General features: G+C 49.9%; 1 protein-coding gene across 3 annotated transcripts in view; it reads left to right on the top strand.

The window, feature by feature from the left end:
• The window catches only part of ABTB3 (ankyrin repeat and BTB domain containing 3), a 166189-nt gene that overhangs the window by 104662 nt on the left and 48067 nt on the right, over positions 1 to 13460 (top strand). For all 3 annotated transcript variants that reach the window (XM_066997068.1, XM_066997056.1, XM_048074068.2), the window contains exons 3-4: positions 1134 to 1338; positions 12839 to 12991. In XM_066997068.1, coding sequence (XP_066853169.1) covers positions 1134 to 1338; positions 12839 to 12991 — 358 coding nt within the window. The remainder of the gene's footprint in view (positions 1 to 1133; positions 1339 to 12838; positions 12992 to 13460) is intronic.

The following is a 13460-nucleotide window of genomic DNA, read 5'->3' as shown; positions in this document are numbered from 1 at the left end:
GGAGGCCTTTGGCGCTGTTCCCCATAAGATCCCCATAGAGAAGCTGTTGATGGATGGGCTGGATGAGCAGAGAGTGCAAGGTGGGTGGAAACTGTCTGAACAGCCAGGCCCAGAGTGTGGTGATGAGTGGTGCAAGGTCCAGATGTTATCCCAGGCCACGTTAGGGAAAGTACAGCCAGCGGAGGAGGGAGGCGCTCCTTCCCTCTGCTCGGTGCTGGTGAGGCCGCACTGGGAGCGCTGGGCCCAGCTCTGGGCTCCCAGGGAAGGACTGGGGAGAGGGGACAGCGAAGGGCCAGGAAGGTGATGAAGGGACCAGAGCACCTCTCCGGTGAGGGGCTGAGAGAGCTGGGACCGGTCAGCCTGGAGAAGAGGAGGCTCCGGGATCTCGTCTGTGTGTGCAGATCCCTGAGGGGACGGCGCAGAGAGGCCGGGGCCAGGCTCTTCTCGTCAGTGCCCAGTGCCAGGACAAGAGGCAGTGGGCACAAACTGGAACACGGGAGGTTCTGCCTCAACATCAGGAAGCACTGTGATGGTGGCACAGCACTGGTGTGGGCTGCCCAGGGAGGCTGTGGAGTCTCCCTGCTCGGAGATCTCCAAAAGCCACCTGGACGTGGTCCTGTGTGGCCTGCTCCAGGTGGCCCTGCTGGAGCAGGGGCAGGGGGTTGGACCAGATGGCCTCCAGAGGTCCCTTCTGACCACAGCCATCCTGTGATTCTGCAATTTTGGAGACTGTGGTGTTTCAGCAGCCTCTAAGGGCTGCCTGTAGGAAGCTGTGACCCAGGCCCCGGTGTACCAGTTCTCCTGGCAGTGCAGAGGTGGGCCAGCCTTTGGGTGCTTACTGTCACTGAGCACATTGTACTCACAGAAACACGTCCCTGCAGGCCTTCGGGGGCTTGTCTGCAGCCCAGGTATGTCACCACACTGTGTAAACAACCAGGCAACATCAGAACCAGCGATGAATAATGAATGCACAGGATCCTGTTCTACCTCTTACTGTTTATATACCTGAGGTTAAATGGCAGGGGAAAACAGCCTGGTGCATCTTTTGGTGTGAAAAATTGGGGGAAAGGCAGTAGCGTGAGGGAAGGAGAGAGGGCTAAAAACTCGGTGCTCACCCAGGTCTTGCTTTCCAGGTGACCTGGTGTCCCGAGCCATGCACCACCTCCAGCCGCTCAACGCCAAACAGCACGGGAACGGCACGCCGATGCACCAGAAGCAGGGATCGCTCTACTGGGAGCCGGAGGCTTTGTACACCCTCTGCTACTTCATGCACTGCCCGCAGATGGAGTGGGAGAACCCAAATGTGGAGCCGTCCAAAGTCACGCTGCAGACTGAGAGGTAAGAGCCACCTTACGGTGTATTTAATATCTTTGTGAAGATGTTTCACTGATAAATCAGCGTTGCTGGCTAATTGCTAATTACAGCTTGTGCATAGGAGGCTGCAGAGCAGTCTGTTTTGGTTTGGGATCACCTTTTTGAAATCCGTTTCTCTTGCTGAAGTGCTCCATGGCTGACCCAATATATATCAAAAGTGACACCCAGTGGCTACATACAGCAAATTGATTCCAGATGTGCACTTGGTAGAGATTTCCGTTTTCTTTCTTTGTTGCTCAGCTATTCTGTGTTTTGGAAAAGAAAATGAGAACTTCTATTTTGGGCCTAGCAGGTTTGGGTTTAAATGTGTTTTTCTACACATTAATAGGGTCTGACAGCTGTGATTTGGGAAGTGGAAAATGAATAGAGTACTGTGCAGCAAGGAGGGGTTGTTAAAGACGCAGGGCCCCAGCTATGCCAGGTGCCCAGGCGTGACGCATACCCAGCACAGGAGTAACCCAGGGGCTGCGAGCCCCTGCCTGGCTGGCAAGGCATCCTGCTCGGGACATGGCCAGATCTGGCTCTGCGGCTTTCATTCGCCCTTTAGTGACAACCAGAGCAGGGGAGGCGGTTGTGAGGCTTTGTCCCGACTCAAGGTCTTCTGTAAGGTGAGGAGGAGGAGGAGATGCTGCTGAAACCAGTGACAGGGTGACCAAATGCCTATGGGCATGCAGGGTGCCTGGCACAGGGCAGCTATCTCCTTGCTCAGAGGGCAACAGCCGCTTAGCATCGAGGCACAGCAGAGGGCAACCAGGACAGCTTTCCAGCCAAGCAAATAAAGTCATCTTGTCAAAAACCCAGCAGCCTCCCTAGTAATGTGAGCCAAGCTCTGCCTCTGCTTGTGGCCTGAGGCATGTCATGCTATTTCCCTGCCCAAAACCAGCGATCACCACTAAGGAGATGAGAGGAGTGACCAGTGCTTGGAAAGCAATGGATATTCATTTTCAGGATGTGTTTCATGGTGGTGCAAATGCAAGCTTCTTTTTGAAGCTGAACTCCACATTTATGTCCTGATGTATATATCCTGCTGTATTTGTAAGTCAAACTCTGATTTGCACACATGCCCTGACAGCTGCATGCACGGGGCTTGGTTATTGTTTCGCTGTGAGGTTTGCATCTTAAAAGCAGCATTTGAGAATGTCATCATATGTATAATTTTAAGTGGTATATAATATGATATCTTCACTGAAATATTTTTATATTGATTCACAGAAAATCATGCAAGATGAAACTCTGGCATTAATGATGTTACTGGGAACTTTGCCATCTTCCTTCAGATGGCATTTTGCTTCTTTCCCTAGTTTGGGTCACTCAGTGAGTGTGTTTTTTGCTTTTTGCTCTGTTGTTTCCCAAGTGTGAAAAAAAAAAAGGCAGGAAAGTTACAAAAATCCAGAATTTTCATGTGTTTAAAATTATTTTTTCATGTCTTTAAAATTATTTGTAATTTCATGATTTGTTGTTAGCCAACCTTTCTGTAGTAGAAGGCCTAACTCGTGACCAAGAATGTTTGTGGTTAGTACTACACTAAAAGCGGGGACTGAAATTAGAAAATATCCTCACCTGATTTGTAGTCCTCAGCTGTGGGAGTAATGCCGTTGGGACCAGTGGGATTATAAAAGTGAATAACAATGAGGCTCTGGTTTTGTAAGATTTCTAAAGACTTACCCGTGGAAAGAAAAAACAGCAAGAATATTTGAAAAATCTCTTCTAGCATTTGCTTTACTAGGTTTTCCTTTTTCTGAGGTAGTCTTAATATATCTTGTCTTTGTGAGAGCAATTGAAATACTGATTATATAAAGCCAGATGCAATTTTTCTTCTTTGCTTTATTACGAATATTCAGTTTGGCAAGATGTCTTCCTTTGGAAGGCTGGTTTAACAACTGTGCTGTGTGGTTTAGGGCCAAAGTAAGTACTCGGTGTTATTGCCAAGAGTTTGTGGTCAACTTTGGAAGGAACAGATACTCCTTCTATTGCCTAATCAAACATGCGTTAGTACTTAGTGCTGGAAAACACAAGTGGAAGTGATGCAGGTTTAAACACGTGCCTAGATGTTTCCACTGGATGTGCTCTGTAGCATGCCTCACCAGCTGGATGTGAGCGTCCTGTGCTGCCCGGGAAGGAGTCTGGTTCAGCTGACTTCTGTTTAGTGCTCTGAGAAGCCTCCCTTCATATTTTCTGTCAAAGATTATTGGTGCTGTTCCCTGTGTGCAGCCATGCTTTATGGCCCATGACTTATTTCTGGTGTTTTCGGTTTTCGTGATGGGTTTTTATGCCTTATGAGGGAGCGGGTTTGTTAAACATGACGTTTTTATATGCAGAATATTTGCAAGCTTTATGCCTTATCTCTGTTCCCTGTTCCCTCTCATCTTCTCGGGCTGTGACAATGACTTTTATGTTGGAAAAGCACAGAGGGAAGGAAGGCAGTCTAGGCGATTTCCCCCTTCCCTGGCCTCTCTGGGTCCCTGCTGGTGCTGAGAAGCCAGAAACCGAGTGGATCTGGGCATAGACAGTATTTCCGTGGAACAGGGGCTGTCCTTGGCTCACGTAAGGACAACTTGGCTACCGTTTTGGCCTCGTCCTCTGACCGTGCATGCCCAGGCTGCAGAGGGTTGCGGGCTGTGACCAGAGAGCTCCGCCAGTGCTTGCAGGTCTCCGTAGCCCCACGGGAGCTGCTCCTGTCCTTCTCCCCCATCCCCAGTCCACCCGGACTTGGGCTCTGAACCAAAGTCAAGTTAGGGAGCTGCAAAGGCTCTGCGTGTCCTTCTGCGGCAGCTGGGTACGGGAGGAAAGCTGGAGCTCAATCCCTACAGCTGGTGCAGTGGTAGGCCTGCCTGGCTTAGCACTTTCTAGCACAAAAAATCAGTACCTCCTGCAAAGTTTCCTGGGATGCATAAAATCGGACGTTTACCTTTGAATAAATCCAGGACTGGCTTCTAAGGAGAATTTTCTAGGGAGCATTTCTCAGCATTTGCTCTTCACGGAGGTAAAGAAATAAGAATGCGGTGTATTTATAACAGTGGTTATCTGTACGTAAAATAAAAGGGAGAAATGGTTCTGCAGTGAAGCTGGGGGAAGGGGGGGTGTCTGCTTTCATGGGGGGAGATGGAAAGCAGCCAGGATTTCTCAGCAAATCTGGAAGAGATTCCCCACTTCCTCAACTCCAGTAAACCCAACCAGAAGACAGATGTGTGACATCCCCCGCCCCCTCCAAATTCATCTGCTTCTTTCAATCTGATCAGTTTTCAATAAACTCTGTGCCTTTTTGGCTGTGCTGTTGGCACCAACACAAGCCAGTCCTGCTGGGACGGATTATCTAATGGCCCCAGGTACCATGTAGATGTCTCTTTTGGCAGGTGTGGAGGTACAGGAGAGGATTTGGACCTATTTGTGGGGTCCGCTGTCTCTAATGCATCCAGCCAGGATGCAACGGAGACGTTTGTCATGTGCCAGGTGCTGTGTGTGAAACCAGTGCTCCTCTGGTACCTCCACCTGCGGGTGGCTGCAGATTGTTTAGGTTTGTTCATTCTTCTGCTCTTCTGGGAATTAAAAATAAGAAGGAAAAAATTGTCAATTAGACCTCTGTTGCCAAGATTTCTTTCTAGCTTGCTGCTTCTGGTTTAATAAAAGGATCTGTCCCGTGGCTGTGTTTTGCTTCTCAGCCTCTATAACACTTCCAACATTTTTGCAAGTAATTTCTTAAGCACCGGAAAACACAGAATCTGCAGTTGCAGATTTGTGCAGCGCTTTTTTCCTTAAGTGGTTCCTTACCCACTTTTACCCACAGCTGTATTGACAAAGCCCTCATTACTTCCTAACTCTCCATGTTCCCCATTAACAGCTCCTTGAGAAGCGGTGGCTCAGCAGCGCAGCCCGGCCAGCGCCACCCATTAATTCTGCTCACGCGGCTGCGAAGCTCCTTCCCCAGCGTTTCCTCTGCCTTGGATGAGCACTAACTCCCTCTGCCACCCAGCAGCCTTTGCCTTTTCCCCTCGAGTCTTCACTGAGTTGACGGATACGTGTCTGGTTTTAACCCTCTTTCCGCTTACCTTCACCGCTTTTTCCCTGAAAGCCAAGCAATCCCTTACGAAACCCCCGGGGGCTGTTGCTTGCTTTTCATTTTTCTGCCCGCCTTGCACATGCACACACACAGATACGCACTTGTCTGCGTGTACACACGTGGAAATTGTAGCCTGTAGTGGGCTGTGACCAGCAGCAGGGGTTCAGGTTGTCGTCTGAAATCTGATTCATGGTTTGGGTAGTTATTAGCGTACCTGGCTAATTAACATGATGCGATCTCCTTAATTGGAGGAGTGGTCTGCTGCTATAATATAACCTGAGCTCATATAAAGCACCTTCAGAAGTGGTGCAGCTGCGTCCGTAGCACAGGTTAGAGCCACAGAACCATGTCAGTGAGAGGGTAGCTGGGGAAACGTGGCCCTGGGGTGAGCTGTTGGGCGGTACGAACTCCACGGGTAGGCCACTCTCCAGCAAAGGCCAGCAGAAAGTGGAGCAAACGATGAGGAAGGCTGCTGAGTAACAGGTAAAGTGCAAGCACTGCATCTCTCCGTGAGAACAGGGAATGTGGAAGTCCTGGTATGAAACCTGCTCACCCTGCAGTCTGTACTTGCAGAAGGCAGTGCGTGTGCTTGATGTGCCAGTATGGCATAACCCTATATAACCCCATCAAGTTTTAGCCGCTATTTAATTGAAATCTTCAGATGTAGAACTGTGCCCTCACTGCTCTTGAGTTAACACCATGGTCGATTTCTCTGGGAGCCACTGAAAAGGAATCCCAAATTCATCCTTATGTAAATCCTCTAGCTTTGCATCCGAAATATCAAACTTCCCACTCTTTAAAAATCCCTTCAGCAGTGGTATCGGCAGCCTCCTGCAGCACGCTGGATTGCGCACGTTGCGAGGAGCAGCTCAGGCAGCGTTTGTAGCTCTGCCGTCAGACACGACACCTTTGCTGGGCTGGGGCTGCTTTCTAAATCTCATTTATCAGCTTAGACCCAAGCTGTCCGTGCGGTCGCTATGGGGTTTTTTAGACAGAGAAAGTTGCGTGCAGCGTCGAGAGAACAGCGCGGTGCCTGGGCCGCTCAGCAGCGCGCTCCCGTCAGCGCTCCTCGGGCTGGCTTCCTTCCAGGGCGCTACATCGCAGCCACGCAGGTCACATCTGATGTCAGGACTGCCTGGGAAATGTCTCCCCGCCCGCTGCTCGAGTCATCGCTCTGACTCAGTTGTGTTTCAAGTCTCACCCAAGTTAATGCTTGTAACGCAGGGGAGGCAGCGGGGACTGCACATTCAGGCTCTGGCCCTGACTTGCAGATGTCCTCCTGCAGGTCCTGAGCGCTGAGGTCCGGGTGCATGGAGCTTAGGGGTGAATCCTCCCTCCGCTTGGGCAGGTCCCTCTGAGGCTTGTGTGAGAGCAAGAATCGATCCTTCAGCCTGAGCGCAGTGCAGATAAGTTGCATTGTCACCTTTTCAGAGGCTTGGGCCACCCTCAGCGGGGCTTCTGGAGGCACAGGGGGGCTGCCCAGCGTGGGACAGTTGTGTGCCAGAGCCGGGTCCCTGTGCAGGACCTCCTGAACGCAACGGGAGCTATTCGCTCTCGAGGAAGACAAGTAGCTGATGGTGAAAATAATAAAACGCACATTTTGCAGCTCAGAAACCCATCGGAAATGTGTGCTAAATACTGGGGAAAATGTGCTTTTCTGTGCTCCAATAACACTAGAAATGGACTCATGTTGCATATATAGTTTTATCACGCTTTCTAAACAAAGATTGTCAGAATTGAGAGTGCTTTTCAATTCGTATATTGGGATTTTCTTTTAACAACACCCGTGAAAACATAAAGCCAAACAAATGAAAAGATCTCTTCATAATTTTGAAGTTGCTGACTCATATCTGCAAGCAGAAACATCTCCCTACCTTTGTCTGGATAGGCTTTTTCTTGTTAACGGTATGGCCTTCTGCTTCTCAGAAGTACTGCTGACCCTCACTGACCCTTTTGCAGTTTTAAATACCAGTGACTCGCGTATAGTGCTTTGGCTGCCCTCGTCACGTAGGTTTGTGGGCACCAGTCCCTTGCTGGGGTGAGTGCAGAAAGGAAACACCTAGAGTCCTCCTCAATAGATAAAGGATCCTGCAAACAGAAATCATTTAAAGTAGCTGTAATATAAACTGTACAAAAGGTGTTTAAGTTAAAGTGAGGTTAGGTCTGTACAGCTGTGGCCACTTTGCAGCTAGTAAAAGAGAGGAAGGGACAGCCAGAGGCATCTCTGATCATAGAATCAGAGTGGTTTGGGTTGGAAAGGACCTTAAAGACCACCCAGTTCCAACCCTCTGCCATGGGCAGGGACACCTCCCACCAGCCCAGGCTGCCCAAGGCCCCATCCAGCCTGGCCTTGAACACCTCCAGGGATGGGGCATCCACAGCTTCTCTGGGCAGCCTGTACCAGGGCCTCATCACCCTCTGAGTGAAGAATTTCTTCGTTGTAGCTACTCTAAACCTACCCTCCTTTAGTTTAAAGCCATTCCCCCTGCCCTATCCCTACGCTCACAGCCCTGTGCAATGGGCAGCAGGGAGTGTGCGCTTGGAAATGTGGTAGGGACAGGGAACAGCCAGGGCTACGGGTTGTTTGGGCCTGGGATTTGTGGGAGTGCTGGCCCTCTTGCTTTGCAACTCGAGCGTTGCAACAAAATGTCCAAAAAGGAACTTCCTCAGCCTCCTCACAGACCGACATAGAAATACTGAAACAGCAAATGGCATTTTACAGCGGGTGCTTCTCCTGCTCTTTTATCCGTCAAAATCTCACGTTTGTGTACAGGCAGACTGCTGCTGATAACAACGATAATAATAAAAAAGCTGGAGCTTTCGCACGTGCAACGTGGGATGCTTAATGTTGCCGTGTGCCAGGAGGCTGAGGAGGAAAATGGTGCACGGGACGGGACGCCGGTGAAGCGAGCTGCACGTGTCTCAGGAGGAGCACACGGTTTAGGCAATCCCTCACCTGGTTAAGGCGCTATTATTGGAGCGGGCTACGCGTTACGTCGGATAACATTTGTTTTCCTAATATGCCATTCTGCGACTGGAGGCACTCGGTGCCACCGCGCTGCTGCCTGGGAGCCGGCAGGAAAAGAGGCGAGAGGCTTGGAGAGCAGCGGGGAGCTGCCACGTCCGAGGGCGACGCGGAGAAGGATGTGTGATACCGGGACAGGAGAAGAAGCGGGCGGTCGTCCCCGTTTGAAAGGATGCTGCCTGGTTGTTGCCTGCAGATATCTGCAAGGCAAAGGAGCTCGCAGGTCCCCCCGCTGTCCCGAAATAGCCGTGAGAGAAGCGTGGGGCGCTGGGCTGCAGGGAGAGAGGCTGAGAGCGGGTAGGAGCCGACGGGGTCAGGGTTTGGCCTTCGCAAGCAGAGCTGAGCGTTTGCTGTCGCCTCCCCAGTGTATCCCGCAGGCTTTAAGAGGAAGGTGTGGAAGTGGAAGGAGGCCCAGGGTGCTGCTTCTGTAAAAAGAAATGTCTTGATGCGTCAAGAGCAGCCCCGATAATTCCCTTTTTAGGTTAAGTAGGAGCCTGCTGAGGGCATGCTCTGAGAGGAGCTGGCTGTCCCCTTGCCAGAGACCGGGGGACAGTGCTGGGAAGGGCCTGGCCTCTTGGGGTCTCCTTGTTGTTCTCCTCCCCCATCCCTCTCTCTGCATCGCCATCTGGGACGTTTCTTCCCTTAGCTCAGGAAAACGTCAAAGCCTGTGCCGAATTCCGTTCTTTTTTGGGACATGACTTAAGCTCACACTTAGCTTCCCGGCCGTGAATCGAAGAAGCCCGGAGCGTGCATTTAGCGGTGAGGGCACGTGAGAGAGGGACTGGAGGAAGAGGTCGGAGTGCTTGTGGATCCATGCCCCGGCAGGGTGCTTTGTGGCACTGGAGTTGCTCCTCGCTTTGCACTTCCCTTCAGGCAGAGTCCGGCCCAGCAGGCTCTTCCAAAGGGTATAAGGTGCTCATCTGCTGCATGGCTGCTCTGAAACACAAAATACCAACCTCTCCTGGTTGTTGCCTGCCTTCATGCAGCAGAGAGAAATCAGTTGTGTGTGCTAGTGATGCGATGCTTTCTCCTTATCTTTTTTTTTTTTGCACAGTGTCATTTGGAAAGTGGTACATATCTTGCTGGTGGCACGTTACCTTGTGGATTGCCACCTCCCTATAACTTTGTGTTCCTCTTTCTTCTCTGGCACACAAATAGCATTAAAAAAACCCAAAAAACCTTCACATGATGCATGGACTCTTGAAGGGTATTTTTAACCTATTGCACTCAACCATATTTGGGTCTCTTCTCAAAATACAAACTCCCTGACATGCTCAGATATGCAGTAGCGGAGCTTTTTGCCTTGGAAAAAGGAATGTAATATACTCTGAGTGAATCACATGTCCTCCTGGACAGAGTGCAACTGGCCTTTAGAGAAAGTCCCTCTGCTTCCACAGAATAGCAGCTCTCTTCCTTTTCAGGATATACTGCACCAAATAGTCCTGTTTATTTCTTTTTCCTCGTTGAAGTTTGACATTTTATAGCAAGGATGGTACAATTCCTGTAAATAGTTTTATTTGCCCTGCTCTATACTGCAGTGGGGCAGGTTTTCTGCTGAGAAAGTTTCTGACCTGCACAAGAGGGGAAGAGAAAGAGCGAGCCCCCAGGTCCCCTGTTGTTTTGTAGGAAGCCTCTGTACAAGCATATCTTCGTTTCTGTGACCCACTGTGTTCACTCACGCAAACTGTAGCCTAGAGTTTAGTTTCCCATTAATTGTTTCCAGTGCACCAAGGTCTGTGTGTAATTATACACGTTTTTACACCTCCAGTGTGATTTGCAGTTCCTTTTCCTCTGTTTGCGAGGTAAGTGATGAGAGCAACTCCCACCGATCAGTTGTTCCCCTCGCCCTCCGCTCTAATAGCCGGTGAGGCCAGCCCTGCTCTTAGATAGATATTTGGGTGAAAAATGCACTCGTTTTATCCTACAAAGCATGCGAGCAAGCAGCAGTCCTGGCTGCGGGGAGCTGGGGCTGGCAGCCTGCCCTGCTGCGCACAGGTACCGGGGAGCCCTTTGGCACCAGCCCCCCCGGGCGGCACGCAGCAGCTTTCCCTACCCTTTTGTCCCTCGATGCTTTCCAGCTTAGTGTTTTGCACGCTTGTAGGCACAGAAGCGCTCACTCTGCTTCCTCCGACCGCCACCGTCACCGCGATTTAGCTGGGTTGTGGAAATCTTTTCACGGCGGCTGCGGGAGAATTTGTTCTTTTCTTATCAGCCGGCTTCAACGGTGGCGGCAGGTCTGGGGAAGGTAAAAGCTGAGAAACAAACGCAGCCTGGTCTTGAGGTGATGGAAGCGCATTTAAATAGAATAATAATGGAAGTGTCAAGTCAGCAGAAGATGTCATATTTCAAAAGGAGGTTAGTCATTTACGTGCCTGTGCGATTTGGGAACCCGGCGTCCCAGGGAAAGTTAGCGGCCTTAGGGCTTCTGCGTCCTTCAGCGCTTTTGAAATGTCTCATCCCCCCTTCAGAATATTAATGTCAGAGCTATGTAAAGAGAAATTTTCAAAAGATAAATAAGTGGCATAAAGAGCTGTAAATAGGAAGAGGATATTCCAGAGGCAACATCCTATTAAATCATTTTTCTCAGGGTGGATTCTTTTTGGGGTAAAGTTATATATTTAAAATGTAAAGTATTTGCCTACTTGGCATCCAATCCAGACTTTTTATTTTTTTCCTCTGTGGGAAGGGACCACGGAAGGAAAGGAAAGGCAGGGAAAGCAATATCGAATAAGAATAAGCAGGAGAAAGGAAGGGAGCAAAAGCAGGGGATGCTGCTGCACTGACAGTATTAGGATGAGATACTGAGCTAATAAACTGAGGGAATATCTAGCTAAAGAGAAGGGGAAGGGGAGCCACAAAGGAAATGAGGCAAAAAGTATAAGGTTCAGAAGAAGAAGGTGGGAGCAGGTTAATTACAGACGTTCCTTGAGGACAGCAGTCACTTATACGCTTCATCTCTCGCTCTCTCATTATACCAATCTCTGTTAACATCCCCTCGCCGTGGTACCCACTTTGCAGTTTAGATGAAAGCAGTCTCGCTGTGTCTAAGTAGTTTTCAGTGCTCCTGTCTAAGTACAGGACTTTCAGCATAGTTTACAGGTTGCTCTTGAACAGATTTAATTTTTTTTTTAAAATGATTTTACAATCTTTAGAATTTTGTAGTATATTTCTATAAGGAGGGATTTCTTCTACCCTTCCTCAGCCCTTCGCCACCCAGACTTTGCGGACAGCCACAGAGGATGTCTGCGGAGGAATACCCTTCGGGACAGCCACGCAGCCAGCTGGGGATGGCAGGGCAGTTGTTGCACCCTGTGTTGCTCTGTGGCTTTTGTCTGCCATGATCTCAGAGGCAGGGGCCTTCCGAAATGGTCAGCCGCAGATGCTTTATTTTATTTTATTTTATTTTATTTTATTTTATTTTATTTTATTTTTTAACTCTAAATTCAGACTTGAAACTATGGCTCTCACTCATGGTTTAGTGCATTTCTCTTGATCCCTAAATAATTTTTAGCGTAGATGTGGCAAACTGTGTGCTGTGTGTTTCGTATAAGGCATGGGCAGCTCCTGCTAGGACATGGGGCTGTTCAGGTCTCATGAAGTGAGGGACCGCGTCTCTGGCAGTGACCGCGCTCAAGTGGGGGCTATGGCCGAATCCCACCATGCACTTTAAGGGGTCGTTTTGTGTATTTTTGCTCAAGTGGCAGAACAGCTGGTACCTAAAGGTGTAGCAATTTCATGCAGCCAGCGGTAGGCTTAAAAGTGAAACGAACCAGGCTGATTTCTGATGCTGATCACAGATAACCTCAACAACACAGTGGGATCAGCTGCAGAGGTCCCGCTTTCAGCTCCAAGCACGAATCGCGCATCGCATTGATGGGAGCTGCTGGAGACAGCCTTGCACATCACCTCTACACTCCTGGCACCCTGGGGTGTGGGGGTCCCCTCTCTCCGCCCTGGTTAGTCCTTGCAGAGCAGCAAGGAAGCGCTCCCAGCCCCAGCACGTCACCCAGAGCAGGACGTGGTCCTGTGCTGGGCTCCTGCCCTCTTTTTGGGATATGTGGTGCGAAGCGGGAGGCGGGGGGAGGGCTTGCTGGGGGGGCGCACTGGCCTCGCAGGAGCCCCAAAGATGAGCGTGGCTCGTAAATCTCACTCTTCAGATAATCCTGCTCTAGAGACAGGGTGAGACATCTTGATTTAGACCTGCGTGAAATTTGCTGAGCCAGTTGCTCTCCCATGGTTTCGTTTTGCATCTTTCCTTCTCTCTCCCTGTATTACTGTATGTGCTCTCTGTACGTTGCACACACACACACACACACATGCACCCTATACCTGTTATTTTGCTGCTAGTGTACCATAGCACTCATGTCTGTGTGCTTTCCCAGGCCGTTCATTGTGCTGCCTCCCCTGATGGAGTGGATACGGGTTGCCGTGGCTCACGCGGGGCACCGTCGCAGCTTCTCGGTGGACAGTGATGACGTACGGCAGGCAGCGAGGCTCTTACTGCCTGGAGTTGACTGTGAACCTCGACAGTTAAAGTAAGTCCACACAAAGATCTGGTGCTTTGTGCAAAATAATGTCTCTCTCTCTCCTAGTGACAGCGATTTAGCAGGCAGGCAGAGGGCTCTCTTATTTCCCGGAGAGGTGCACGGATGCTCCGGCTCGTCGCTGCGTGTGTTGCGAAATCGGCTCTGGTATTTGCTCACATCCGTGGATAAGCCGGTTGCATGGTAATGGGTGCCTGAATATCTCACAGCTGGATCGAGCCCATCATCTGCTCGCCTGCTTTTTTTCTCTCACTATTAGGTTCTGCTTGGTAATGAGGGGCTGAAATCTTCTGCTAATTGTCTGCTTCGTATTGCTTCGCTCTAGAATACCGAGATATAATTGGCAGGGCTGCAGATATTTTCACTGCTTTGTTTTCAGCATTAATGGTAAAAGGGCACATTTAAACTTATAGGTAAGGCTACCTGTTGCAGTAAAATTGTATTTTTCATGCTAATGTCA

This window comes from Anser cygnoides, chromosome 1, assembly GCF_040182565.1.
Source record: "Anser cygnoides isolate HZ-2024a breed goose chromosome 1, Taihu_goose_T2T_genome, whole genome shotgun sequence".
Lineage (NCBI taxonomy): Eukaryota > Metazoa > Chordata > Aves > Anseriformes > Anatidae > Anser > Anser cygnoides.
This window is presented reverse-complemented; position numbering and strand designations above follow the sequence as displayed.